The sequence below is a fragment of the Scleropages formosus genome, chromosome 6 (genome assembly GCF_900964775.1).
Source record: "Scleropages formosus chromosome 6, fSclFor1.1, whole genome shotgun sequence".
NCBI lineage: Eukaryota > Metazoa > Chordata > Actinopteri > Osteoglossiformes > Osteoglossidae > Scleropages > Scleropages formosus.
Genome location: NC_041811.1, coordinates 1,810,801 through 1,825,184, shown reverse-complemented (window position 1 = coordinate 1,825,184; position 14,384 = coordinate 1,810,801). Strand labels below are relative to the sequence as shown.

Genomic DNA, 14,384 nt, shown 5'->3' with positions numbered 1-14,384 from the left:
TTATTCAAACACCTTATTATTTTCAGTAGATAATAAAATCGCAAGTCACAGATCGGGCTGTGCGCAAGGATGTATGCAGCCAGGTGTGTGCAGGTGTGTACATGACCCATAGGTCAAGTGCAGGTGCAGCACGCGCTTCACACACGTTATATATTGCAAGTGTGTTGTTACAGAAAAATTCACTATCCCTTTCACTATCAATAAAAGTTCAGTATTGTTCTGCTCGATTTCCCTTTTATGATAATTTAATCTAATAAAATATAGTGTTATACAGTAATTACCATGTTTAGAACAGCATCAGGTTAACACTCCACATTGTAGAAATGTATCCTGAGCACGAACCGAGTTATTACTGTACGCACACTCAAAGGCGCCAATGGTTTCAGTGGTGGAATTGGACAGATGGAGTGTGTCAATAATACAGCAAGCTGAAAGAAAATCAAAACTTAAAAGTAGACTTTTGCTATTCCCTCAACGGAAGACTTGTTTACTGTGAGGGTGCCGGTCCTTTAAGAACCTAGATCGGGTCCAGGCTCACCAACAGCTACACAGTTGGGCACCATACAGAGTTAGTCCTCTGTTCCACATCCACATTGAAATCTGAACTATTCCTCCTGAATCTGAGGCTGAAAAATTTGATGGAGTCTTCTTTCCATCACTCTTGGATAGTTTTTTTACAACATTGCCATCTGCCAGTCCAAATATACTTTCCACTCCTCGGATCTATAGTATAGAGGCTTCTGAGAGCTACATTGTCTGAAGCCTTGTGCTCCTGGTGGAATCACTTGTGTTTAAATATCCAAGGGACAGGCAGAAAGTAGTCCGAATAAAGAACCTCTGTGAAAGGACTGGACAGTATTAACAGTACCTTCGGGGTTAACTGGAACCTCTCCTGAGGCCAGAGCTAGGGATGGTACTCATTGCAGAATTCTTGGTGGTTTTGTCACCCAAGCAGCCTGGCTGGGCTCAGAGTACAAGGAGCTGTCTTGTAGGAATGTTTGGGTACATTGTCTATCAGAGCACAGACAGATCTGTACAGTTTAGATCAAGAGAGTTGTAGAAAATCACAAGTAATTGTGCTTCTTTTGGGGGGCAGAGTTTGCATAGGAAAGTGTACAGACGAGTGGTGTGTAACTCTAAGTCTCCTCCTACTTTCACTTTAAAACACAGAAATGTAAAGGGACTAAGCCATGATACTGTCTCATTCTTGAGTGAGAAAATCCATATTTGAAGAATGACTATGTGATGGTGGCAGTGATGCAAGGGGAATTGATCATGTATTTGAAAGTATAGCAACAAGTGCAAAAGGGGAAGGTTATGGGGGGGATTATAGTGCACTGTGTTCGCATTGGAGGGGGGCGCGGTGGCACAGTGGGTTGGACGGGGTCCTGCTCTCTGGTAGGTCTGGGGTTCAAGTCCCGCTTGGGGTGCCTTGCGGCGGCCTGGCGTCCCGTCCTGGGTGTGTCCCTTCCCCTTCTGGCCTTACACCCTGTGTTGCCGGGTAGGCTCCGGTTCCCCGCAACTCCATATGGGACAAGCGGTTCCGAAAATGTGTGTGTGTGTGTGTGTCTGTGTTCGCGTTGGAGGATGGCTGCTGCAGTTCATCATGATTCCTTTAAGTTTATTTGTTTTGCTACCGCTAAATCATGGCACGCATTCTTATCATGTAGTTCTACTCATAGATAAAAGTAATCTGTTTTTGTTTGTGCAGTTGTTGATTGTATATATTTATTTTATTTAATACTTATTAAAATTTTATTTTATTCAGTTTGTGGTTTGAGAACGTGGAAGGCTAAAAACCCTGTTGCGTACTGTAGACTGGGTGTCATGCAGGTACTGGATTAATCATTCTGCCCTCTTGGTTCTGTCTGTTTTGGTAACATTTCCCACTCTTGTTTCGAATTAGCCTGTCAGCTGCTGTGAATTAGCCTGGTTTAAACTGCAGCAGGTGATGCGTAGTGGCAGCAGTAGTGGCAGCCTCAGGGTGTGCAGACCCAGGGTTCAAGGACAAGGGAGTCTACTTTCGACAGTTCACCAAGGGAGACCTCCTCCACTAAGTGAGTTATGCCGTCAGCTTCACGTTACACGAGGGATCACGTGTGGAGCATTTTGAACATCAAAGTTGTCTACAGAAACTGAACTGTGCGACATCACCAGAAACTCAGATGCTTCCGCCTCTGTTTCACCCTCTCCATGGGACTCTGGAACTGCCAGTCTGCTTTGAAGAAGGCTGACTATATCCCAGCCTACATCTCCCACCTCTCACCGGACCTCCTGGCCCTAAATGAAATCCGGATCACCCCAGACAACATAGCCACAGCCGCAGCTCTCTCCACTAACTACTCTTTCTCTTACACCCCTCGTTACTCTGGCAGAGGTGGAGGCACAGGCCTGCTCATCTCTCCTCATTGGGAATATTCTGCTCTTCCTCTCTATCTGCATGACCTTCCTCCTTTGAACTGCATGTTGTCTCTATCACTGCCCCAATGACTCTTGTTGTGGTTGTTCTCTATTGTCCTTCTGGCTGCTTCCTGGATGATCTTAACATCTTGTCGAGCTCTTTCCCAGGGGACAAGACTCCATTGATCCTCCTGGGTGACTTCAACCTGCATGTTGAGGACATTCATGCAAGTAGCCTTCTGTCGCTCATGTAGTCCTTTGACCTCTCACTGTCCCAGTCCCCAGCTACTCACAAAGCTGGCAAAGGCCTTGACCTTGTCTTCTCCCATAAATATGGCTGTCCCGTCCTCAGTGTTACTCCACTGCATGTCTCTGATCATTTCTTTATCTTCTTTCAATCATGCCTCACTACCGATCCGTCTCCTGCTCCTGCACTCATTGTCATTCTTCACTGCAACCCAAAATATTTCTCGCCTTCCTACCTTGCCTCTGTTACGCTGTCCGCTCTCCCTTTTCCTGGACAATTCTCAGATCTGTCCACAGACAATGCTACTAATGTTTTCCTCTCTGCCCTATCTTCCTCTTGCAACTCTCTCTGTCCCCTGATTTTCAGACCAGCAGGCCCTAGTTCCACCACATAGCTGACTGATATACTATATGCTAACAGGCCCAAACTCCAGGCTGCAGAGTAACAATGGCAAAAATCCAAGACTCACACGGAGCTGGATGTCTACCAGTGACTCTTAGCAACCTTTCACTCTTCTGTCTCTTCAGCTAAAACAACCTTCTTCCACAACAAAAGACAGTCTCCAACTAAAAAAAAAAGACACAGACACATGCAGTCCTCCATCTTCTCTCACTGGTGATGACATTGCTTTGTTTTTCAGAGACAAAATCAACACAATCAGGACAAGTTGTTGGCATCTGCCTGCCTTGATCACGCTGGACCTCCCTGCAAAGTCACGCTGTCCGAATTCAAACCCCTGTCAGAAACTGAAACGACCTCCTGCTGTCATACAGTCACTACCTGCTTGCTTGCTTGCTTGATCCAATTCCACAGACATTCCTACAGACAACCTCCCTGTAACTCTCCACCTTCATCTCCAAGATCATAAACTCTTCGCTGTCCTCTTGCTTCTTCCCACCTGCTTTCAAAACTGCCCTCATTTCACCTCTGCTAAAGAAACCCTCTCTGGATCCCAAGTCAGTCCAAAACTAAAGGCCAGTCTCCATCTTCCCTTTTGTGTCAAAAACTCTGGAATGGGAGACCTGTGATCAACTATCTAAATTCCTCACCCAGAACCATCTCCTTGACGGATATCAGTCTGGATTCAAAGCTGGACATTCCACCGAGACAGTGCTTTTTGCAGTGTCAGATGCTCTCCAGTGGGCTAGAGCAGTCTCCCTCTCCTCGGTCCTTATCTTTCTTCACCTGCTTACAGCATTTCACACTGTTAACCACCGGATTCTACTCTCTTCTCTTGGTCCTCTTACCATCGAACAAACAGCACTAAAATGGTTTGAGTCCTACCTATCAGTCAGATCCTACCGAGTAGTCTGGCAGAACTCCCATTAATCTCCTCAGCCTCTCTCAATTGGTGTCCCACAGGGTTCAGTACTTGGGTCCTCTACTCTTCTCAGTCTACACCTTTTCCCTCAGCCCTGTCATCGCCTCCCATGAATTCAACTACCACTGCTTTGCCAATGACGTCCAAAGTCGGGACAGCTGGTAGCATAGTGGTAAAAGCTAGTGCCTTCGGAACTGCTGAATCTCTGTCCAAATTTAAAACTGAAAGCTCACCTCTTCTGGACTCACTTCTCCCATGATCTGTTAAGTTCATGCAATGTGTAAACGTTCATGCTCTACAACTTTGAGATAATACCTGTTAAACAATGGGTAAACCTTCATTCAGCTACTTGTATAATATAATGTAAATGTTCATTAAAAAAATTATTAGGAATGTGATTCAAAATTGTTGATATTTGAAAAATGTTTTATGTAGCTACTCGTGTGACGTACATTGATTCATATGGTGCAAAGTAACAAGCAAACTGTAATTTAAAATTACACGTCTGTAGCACGTTGAGGCAGCAGGGAAATGGGGTGGAAACAGGGACAAAACAGCCACAACTGGGGCTAATCACTTACCCTATTTCTTCCCCTGTGCCCGGCAGTGAGAAGAAGAAACAGCAGAGGAGAACCGACACCAAGAGACCCAAGAACACACAATCACGACTACGACCACGACTACGAGCCCAAGACCAGGCCAAGTCCCCATCGTACCCGTTTTCTATTCCCTCTTTCCCCTTATTTTCCTTCTCCCCGACAAGGGCATAAATAAACCCCACGTCACTCAGACGAGCACCCTACCTGGTGTCCCGTCTCTTCTGTTACAGCATCATTAGCAGAAAAAACTTTGTCTTTTTCTGCTAATGTAATGCACACATTGTATTTTCTATGAGATGTACGTCACTTTGGAGAAAAGCGTCTGCTAAAGGAGTACATGTAAATGTCAATGTAAACAAGAGCTGCAAGAGCGAAAGATGATATAAATTATATTTCTGCAGTGTTTCCCCAGCAAATGCTACGAGAGAGAGAGAAGCCCAAGCAGACTGCCTTTGAAACAGCGAATGTGTGTGACATGCATCACGACAGGTAACAGTAACTGCAAACACTGCCAGTTTGCAGGAGAGGACTGTGGCTGCGTTAATGTCAAATGTTTTGTGTGCGACTATGATTTAGCACTCAAAGGGGGGAAGCACATGCCCTGACTGAATTGTATCTGCAACCTCAGGTATTTTTCTTGGTTTTCTTAATCACAGAACCAATGCGTCCTTAAATTACCGTTAATACTGCTGACAGTGTGTAATGCAACGATGGCTCCCCTCCAGGAACAGTCTAAACCTGAACTGAAAAAGAACTTTTCTGTCACATACTCCATGGAGAAATTGCCTTAAGATTGTGTGTGCAACAAGTGAGTGGTGCCAGGGTAACAGTAAGAGGTACAATTGAAAATGTTGAGGCATCTCTCTTTCTTAAAGGTCTCCATCAGGATTGGCCAAAACATGCAGAATATTTATATATTTAATATATCCCACCATTTGAAATGTTACTACTTACTTGACTTTAATATGTAACAAACATTTATGAATAAGAACTACTTCACTGGTTAAATTGTGTGTGTGTGTGTCACACGGACACAGTGGAATGCAACTTTATCACCTTGCAAACATCTTGTTTGACTGGGTAATAAACATAAAAGTGAAAGTAGAAACTTGGGACTGGAAGCCATTTGCAGATGAAGTTCAGAGGGGATAAAAAAGTAAGTACTCAGTATGTATATTTTATATATTATACTGGGAATAACACCCCCATAGTATTTTAGTGTAAACTAAAATAGAAAAAGGTAAAATACTACAGTTTATGTTCTGTAAATACTTCTTCTAACTTTTAGTTTTGTTGTTAATAGGGATTTCGTGCGAATCAGAAGCCATAAAATGGCTCTTCTTGGTTTTAGTAATTTATAATAATTGGTTTTAATAACGAAGGGGCGCAGTGGGTTGGTCCATGGTCCTCCTCTTCGGTGGGTCTGGGGTTCGAGTCCCACTTGGGGTGCCTTGTGACGGACTGGCGTCCTGTCCTGGGTGTGTCCTCTCCCCCTCTGGCCTTATGCCCTGTGTTGCCGGGTTGGCTCTGGTTCCCTGTGACCCTGTATGGGACAAGTGGTTCTGAAAGTGTGTGTGTGTGGTTTTAATAATTGTAGTTTCTTCCTCACTTAAGTGACCAATGGAATGGTAATAAACTGTGTTTTGGCCTGAACACAGCTGTCATTGGTAATGATTTACTGGATAACACACACACACACACACTTTCAGAACCGCTTGTCCCGTACAGGGTCACGGGGAACCGGAGCCTACCCGGTAACACAGGGCGTAAGGCCGGAGGGGGAAGGAAACGCACCCAGGACGGGACGCCAGTCCGCCGCAAGGCACCCCAAGCGGGACTTGAACCCCAGACCCACCGGAGAGCAGGACTGCGGTCCAACCCACTGCGCCACCGCACCCCCTTGTTACTGGATAACAACATAGCCCAAATGGGATTTGGTGAAGTGGCCCTGGGTCCAAACTGTGATTCAGGTTATGGTTCAAAATTCAATGGTCAAGTTCCGAAGAGCCAGTCAAATTCCAGTGATCGTGATCCAAATTGGTGTGCTCATGGTTCAGGAAGTGAGGTTTGAAATCTAAAGTGTCCATCTGGTTTAGCTGAAACATGTAGAATATTTTACTTCTCACAAAGTACACACACACACACACACACACACACACACACACACATTTTCAGAACCGCTTGTCCCATACGGGGTCACGGGGAACCGGAGCCTACCCGGTAACACAGGGCGTAAGGCCAGACTGGGAGGGGACACACCCAGGATGGGACGCCAGTCCGCCGCAAGGCACCCCAAGCGGGACTCAAACCCCAGACCCACCGGAGAGCAGGACTGCAGTCCAACCCACTGCGCCCCCCTTCCTCACGAAGTACAACTATGGTAATATTGTGGCACACAGCACTGTGGGTTTGAATGGGGCAAGAAGGAGGAAGAGAGGCAGCGTTCATTTCGAATGATTTATTCGAAAACCAGCACACGGGGAAATAACACTCTCGGTCTGGGGACCCCATTTCCTCCAGGACCTGCACATGTGCAGCCAGCCTTCCCAGCCTGCTTAGCACCCCCAGCCTCTCTCCTCTTCCCCCCCCCGGCAAACACAAACATCCCTTATATCCCTTGTACGTCACTGAACACTAACCAATTACATTAAACACATTTCTCACTAAAACAGTAATACGGGTCGTTACAATATTTTCCACCATTTGAAAGGTTATCACTTACTTGATTCTCATATGTAACAAACATTTATGAAGAAGAACTTTTTCACAACAACTGATTAAATTGTGTGTCTGTCACACAGACACAGTGGAATGCAACTTTATCACCTTGCAAACATCTTGTTTGACTGGGTAATAAACATAAAAGTGAAAGTAGAAACTTGGGACTGGAAGCCATTTGCAGATGAAGTTCAGAGGGGATAAAAAAGTAAGTACTCAGTATGTATATTTTATATATTATACTGGGAATAACACCCCCATAGTATTTTAGTGTAAACTAAAATAGAAAAAGGTAAAATACTACAGTTTATGTTCTGTAAATACTTCTTCTAACTTTTAGTTTTGTTGTTAATAGGGATTTCGTGCGAATCAGAAGCCATAAAATGGCTCTTCTTGGTTTTAGTAACTGTAGTTTCTTTCTCACATAAGTGACCAATGGAATGGTAAGAAAATGTATTTTGCCAGAACACAGCTGTCATTTTGGTCATGATTTCACAGATAAGAATGCAGCCCGGGTGGGGTTTGGTGAAATGACCCTGGGTCCAAACCGTGATTCAGGTTATGGTTCAAATTGCAATGGTCAAGTTCCGAAGATCCAGTCAAAGTCCAATGATCGTGATCCGACGGAGTGTGGTCGTGGTTCAGGAAGCCAGGTTAGAGATCTAAAGTGTTCTAATCCAAACAACATGGAGCGATGAAGAAAGAGCAAAGTGAAGGGCATGTGGTCACAAAGAGATTCCTCAGTTTGTCATAGTCAGAGCTCATGTCCTTATATTGTTTTTAAATGCAGCACAAGTGTGTGTAATGACCTTAAGCCTGTTCACAGCTGCACCCCCTGTCGTCTTCCAGGCTGAGGATGTGACCCATCGTTCTAACCCAGAAAATTTGTTCTTTTCTGTTTGTTCAATTGTAGCACTTGTGAGAAGGAGGCCTTGTGCTTCTAAAACGAGTCAGAAATGAGTCTGTCTGAAGAGAAAAAGATCCATGACAGGGTTACAAACCCTGAGAGTAAAAGGTGGGGAGAACTCGACATTATGGGCTTTGTGCAAAAAACAACTTAATTGTTTAAATTCTAAGGGGGCAGGGTGGTGCAGTGGGTTGGACCGCAGTTCTGCTCTTCTGTGGGTCTGGGGTTCAAGTTCCGCTTGGGGTGCCTTGCGACGGACTGGCGTCCTGTCCTGGGTGTGTCACCTCCCCCTCTGGCCTTACTCCCTGTGTTACCGGGTAGGCTCCGGTTCCCTGTGACCCCCCTATGGGACAAGTGGTTCTGAAAATGTATGTATGTTTAAATGCCAGAAATTGGGTTGGCTGAAAAAAGCTTCATGCTTTTATATCTTAGAGAGTGAGTAGGCTCTTTTTAAAGCTGGCTTTATTGAAGAAACTAATATCAAAACAATATTTTTTATATAAACCAAGTTTTTGAGTCTTTTCATGATGCAGTTAGAAACTGCTAATAAATTGCCAGTGAAGATGTCCTACACAGAACTATATAGGTTTGCATTTTAAAGAGTCAATAACTTGCAGTAATTAATTTTAAACTATTTCTTATCACACATCCATAGCCGCTGTGTTTCTTTGGTGGTTGATAGGGTCCAGCAGGAGAGGTCTGAATCACATGCTCCCAGCTGTGTGTCCATGAAAAGTGACTGGTCCTTGAATACTCCCCTGGAATTCCAGAAAGAGGGCATTCCTACTGATAAAAGGTGAGTTAAAAGGTTTTGTTTAAAATTTTGTCTTGCTGTGGAAGACCCTCAAGAAGTTATCTTTCTGACTCCTGATGGTCATGAGAAGATCCACTGGAATTTAAAGAATTCTGCCTTGTGTGCATATTGAATGTGTGCATATGAATTTTCAGAAAATTCATATCATAAAGTAATTGTTTATAAGTGAGGAGGTGTAAATTTGGCACATTTCTTTTACAGAGACCAACAGAAGTTTGGTTTGAACTCCAGCTGTCAGAATGCTTCTGGACAACAAATAGATTTATCATCTTTATTCAAGGTGTTGCTTTTTTTTCTTTTTACATTTGTTTGTTTAGTTGATGCTTTTCTCCAAACCCGCTTACAATGTTAACCTATTTATAATAATTTACCCATTACCCACAGCTGGGTGATTTTACTAGAGTAATTTCAAGCTAAGTAGCTTGTTCAAGGATACTAAAGCTGAAGAGAAAACTTGAACTTATGACCACTGGGTCTAAAGGCAGCAGCTTTAACCATAACACTACAAATTGCCCTCTTTTAAAATCCTCCTGGAAGGTGATTTCCCAAATGCGCCAACATTTTACTGTGACACTTTTCTGCTCAACATACCAACTCCTCACGAGCATTTAACTTCTGAATTTTCAAAGATACAAACATTTTCTAGATCATTTACATGTTTTTAATAGTATTTTCTTCACTTAACTGTTAATTCAGTGTAAGATTTGTTTCTATTATATGGCTAAAGTGACCGCTGTTTCTGTGGCTGGCTGGCAGTAAAACATAGTAAAACTAGAGAGTGAATGAGGGACCAGATTAATTCAGTATCATTCCATAGTCTTTACTGCTCGCATTTGCTGTTTGTGAGTGTTGTTGATGAATAACAAGTTCAAAGGACAAACAGACAAAGTTTGTATGAAATTGAAGTGCAGCATCATTTTCATTCATCATGAATTAATTTCAATTTTAACATACACACACTGTCTGAAGCTGCTTGTCCCAGCCTCAGGTTGTGGCTAACCAGAGCCTGAGTGTGGCAGCACAGAAGGCAGGGGGCACATGCTGAATGGGATATCCATCTGTTGCAAGCCACTCTAAGCAGGACTCAAACCCCTGATGCACCAGAAAGCACGCCTTAGCCAAACCTTCTGTGCAACTGCACCCCCCGAATTTTAGTGTAGACTGAAGTTAACAAAACTGGTCAATCAAGTATATTATGCCTTCACATGTGACCGTTATAGAACCAATCTTGTAAAAATCAAGGGATGTCTGTATGATAAACCATTTACTGGTTTATATAATAAGGCAGCGGGGAGTGCGGTGGCGCAGTGGGTTGGACCACAGTCTTGCTCTTCAGTGGGTCTGGGGTTCGAGTCCTGCTTGGGGTGCCTTGTGACGGACTGGCGTCCCGTCTTGTGTGTGTCCCCTTCCCCTCCGGCCTTATGCCCTGTGTTACCGGGTAGGCTCCCGTGACCCTGTATGGGACAAGCGGTTCTGAAAATGTGTGTGTATAATAAGGCAAATTTGAGAGGCCAGCAGCTGATTAACATAGCACACACTTATAAAATTAATGTCTCAACCATTGGGATTGAATGGGAAGCTGTGAAAGTAACAGATTTTTCACCGTTTTAAATTGTCACACTCTCACACACACACACACACACACACACAAAGAATTTAAAATCATCTTCAAATTAAAAACAGTGAAAATCATTATAGCGTTTGCTTAATCTGATGAGGAATAAACTGAGGAACATCTGTATTACTTTGCTTTTCTTGGTTGTGAATTAGTGGTAAAAGTGACTTTGGATTTACAGACAAATTGAGTTGGGAATAGATGTCTAGTCTTCATTGTGTTCATAAGTTTAGGAACCTGTGCACTAAAACTGTTTTACTGTTGTATTTTTTTAGCCTCTTGAGAAAAGGGCAGTGAAGTTCCTAAAGGACCAGCTGAAGAAGATCAAGATGCACCTGGAGGGCAGCACTGCGATGTACATGGATGATCAGACCCCTGAGAAGTGTGGCAGAGACGGGGCTCTGAAGATCACAATGCACATCCTGAGAACCATGAACCAGGAAGAACTTGCTGAGAGGCTGGAAAAGAGTATGTGTCTCACCCCTTTTCTGTGGTGTTTCATACCACTCAAAATATTAAAAAGTTCACTGAAAGGTCAGGGGAATCAATTTCCCACTAAATTATGAAAATATTGAATTTTACTGAAAATGGTACAAAAACGCTTGACATTTTCAGTATGGTAATGAACAGAAAAGAGTTTTTACTTACAGCACACTTTTCCTGAAAAACCAGCGGGAATTAAAATGCACCTGATCCTTACACTCACAAGCAAAACATACATACATGCTGATACTCCGTGTTTGTGTATTAATTCAGGTTTTAGTGCAAAACAAAACTGAACAGTAAAGACAAAAGAAATGTATGAAACTAGCTGAAAAGAATAACTTATCCTGGTGACTTACAGCGCCTTGGCTGTGCGATGCAATGTGGGTTCAATCCCCACTCATCCTGTACGGAGTTTGCATTTTCTCCCTGCATTCATACCGGTTTCCTCCCTCAGTCATGTTTTGGGTGGATTGGTGTCTCTACACTCTTCATAGTGTGTACGTGTGTATGTGTGCTGACTGTGCACGTATGTTACATTGCTCTGCTGTGTAGAGGGGTGAATGACTGCAGGGAGTTTAGTGTAGTGCATCTAGCATTGTTGATCACCTCAGAAAAAGGCATCAACTAAATACTAGTTAATCGTTATCTAAGCCACTTTGGAGAAAAGTATTTGCTCAATGAATAAAGGTAAATATCTCATGCAGCTCAGTTGTTTGGAAGTCACATGAAAACCAAACTCAGTCCTCATAAACTCGAAGAAATGCCTCATAAATCAAAGTAAGAGTATTCAGTGAAACTCCTTGAAGCTCAAATGGGCATGTCTTGGGGATACGTACTTATCTGCAGCAACAAGCATGCCTTATGGACAAAAATAATCACTGAAATGAATCTCCTTCATGATGTGAAGGAACAAAGACACACACAAGACAGGGCTCTTTCTCGTATCTCAGATTTAAAGTACGCATGAAAGTTTTCCATGAAAGATTTATCATGTCAATTTTCAATATATCAGAATCAGAATGGGGCTTTATTTGCCAAGTGTGCTGAACCACACAAGGAATTTGCTTTTATGCTTGCAGTAATACAGACACTAGACAAGACAGACATCTGACACAGAGATAGAATAAATAAATAGCATATTTACAGAGTACAAAGTAAAAAAAAAAAGTATAAATACATAAAAATGTAATCAATAAATTATAAGTAAATTACAGAAGTGAAGGGATATACTGTACTGATAGCAGACCTATAGGTGAGTGTCAACTGTTCTTGAGGGTGATGGCCCAAGGAGAGAAAACTGTTCTTGTGTCTTGTTGTTCTGGCAGACAGTGCTCTGTAATGCCTTCCAGAGGGGAAAAGTGTGAAGAGTTTGTGCTTGAGGTGTGTGGGATCATTGATGATTTTGCCCACCTGCTTCCTCATTCTGGTCTTGTACAAGACCTGAAGGGTAGGCAGGGGAGCACTGATGATCCTCTCAGCTGTTTTGACTGGCCTTTGCAGCCTAATTCTGTCCGATTTGGTAGCTGAGCCAAACCAGACAGTTACAGCAGTGCACAAGACAGACTCAAGGACAGCTGAGTAGAACCAGATCAGGAGGTCCTGTGGCAGGTTGAACTTCTTCAGTTGTCGGAAGTACATCCGCTGTTGGGTCTTTTTCACGATGGAGTCAATATAGGTGTCCCACTTCAGGTCCCGGGAGACTGTAGGACCACATTTAGCTGTTGAAAATGGTGAGGGGGGGGGTAGTTCAGGGGGGTTTCTCCTGAAGTCCACAATCATCCCCACTGTTCTGAGTATGTTCAGCTCCAGGTTGTTTTGACTGAACCAGCCAGCCAGCTGTTCAACCTCCCTCCTGTATGCAGACCCGTCACCGCCCTGGATGAGGCCGATAACTGTTGTATTCTCTGCAAACTTCAGGAGCTTCACAGAGGGGTCCTTAGAGGTGAAGTCATTTGTGTACAGGGAGAAGAGCAGTGGGGAGAGCACTCATCCCTGAGGTGCGCCACTGTTGACTGTGCAGGTGCTGGAAGTGAATTTCCCCAGCCTCACTAATTGCTGTCTACCTGTCAGGAAGTTGGTGATCTTCAGTTGGGAGTTTTTGTTCCTTTCCCCGGTGGCCAGTAGGTATACTTATAGCTATCTAATAAGTTCTTCATTATGGTAGCCATTAGTTGACTGTGTTCTTTGTTTGTATCAATTTTTCTTGCTGTATGCCTGTGTTAAAGTGCTCTGTGTCACTGCGTGTGAAGAGCGCTGTATAAAAATAAAAATAATAATATCCATCCATCCATCCATCTTCCTCCGCTATCCGGGGCCGGGTCGCAGGGGCAGCAGTCCAAGCAGAGTCCTCCAGACTTCCCTCTCCCCGCACACCTCCTCCAGTTCCCCTGGGGAAACCCCAAGGCGTTCCCAGGCCAGCCGGGAGACATAGTCTCTCCAACGTGTCCTGGGTCTGCCCCGAGGTCTCCTCCCAGTGGAACATGCCTGGAACACCTTCCCAGGGAGGCGTCCAGGAGGCATCCGGAACAGATGCCCGAGCCACCTCAACTGGCTCCTCTCGATGGGGAGGAGCAGCGGCTCTACTCCGAGCTCCTCCCGGGTGACTGAGCTCCTCACCCTATCCCTAAGGGTGCACCCAGCCACTCTGCGGAGGAAACTCATTTCTGCTGCATGGATCCGCCATCTCATTCTTTCGGTCATGATGAGATGAGATGACCATAGGTGAGGGTAGGAACGTAGATTGAACGGTAAATTGAGAGCTTCGCCTTACGATTCAGCTCCCTCTTCACCACAACAGACCGGTACAATGACCGCATTACTGCTGACTCCACACCGATCCGTCCGTCAACCTGCCGCTCCATTTTTCCCTCACTCGTGAACAAGACCCCGAGATACTTAAACTCCTCCACTTGAGGGAGCAACTCCCCCCTAACCCGGAGGGGGCAATCCACCTTTTTCCAACTGAGAACCATGGCCTCGGATTTGGAGGTGCTGATTCTCATCCCCGCCGCTTCGCACTCGGCTGCAAACCTCCCCAGTGCACGCTGCAAGTCTTGATTTGATGAAGCCAACAGGACCACATCGTCCGCAAAAAGCAGAGACGAGATCCCGCGGCCACCAAAACAGACACCCTCCGTTCCTTGGGCGTGCCTAGAAATCCTGTCCATGAAGATAATGAACAGAATCGGTGCCAAAGGGCAGCCCTGGCGGAGTCCAACATGCACCGGGAACAGGTCTGACTTACTGCCGGCAATGCGAACCAAGCTCCTGCTCCGGT

General features: G+C 44.5%; 1 protein-coding gene across 3 annotated transcripts in view; it reads left to right on the top strand.

Annotated features, from left to right (window-relative positions):
- The first annotated feature begins 5,626 nt into the window (after window positions 1–5,626).
- LOC108932020 (NACHT, LRR and PYD domains-containing protein 3-like) overlaps window positions 5,627–14,384 on the top strand; it is a 39,382-nt gene continuing 30,624 nt past the window's right edge. For 2 of the 3 annotated variants that reach the window (XM_029253228.1, XM_029253226.1), the window contains exons 1-7: window positions 5,627–5,723; window positions 7,369–7,493; window positions 7,784–7,938; window positions 8,199–8,300; window positions 8,875–8,988; window positions 9,208–9,286; window positions 10,897–11,089. In XM_029253228.1, coding sequence (XP_029109061.1) covers window positions 8,242–8,300; window positions 8,875–8,988; window positions 9,208–9,286; window positions 10,897–11,089 — 445 coding nt within the window. In that variant the 5' untranslated portion in view covers window positions 5,627–5,723; window positions 7,369–7,493; window positions 7,784–7,938; window positions 8,199–8,241. The remainder of the gene's footprint in view (window positions 5,724–7,368; window positions 7,494–7,783; window positions 7,939–8,198; window positions 8,301–8,874; window positions 8,989–9,207; window positions 9,287–10,896; window positions 11,090–14,384) is intronic. The other variant, XM_029253227.1, reaches the window with a different exon arrangement.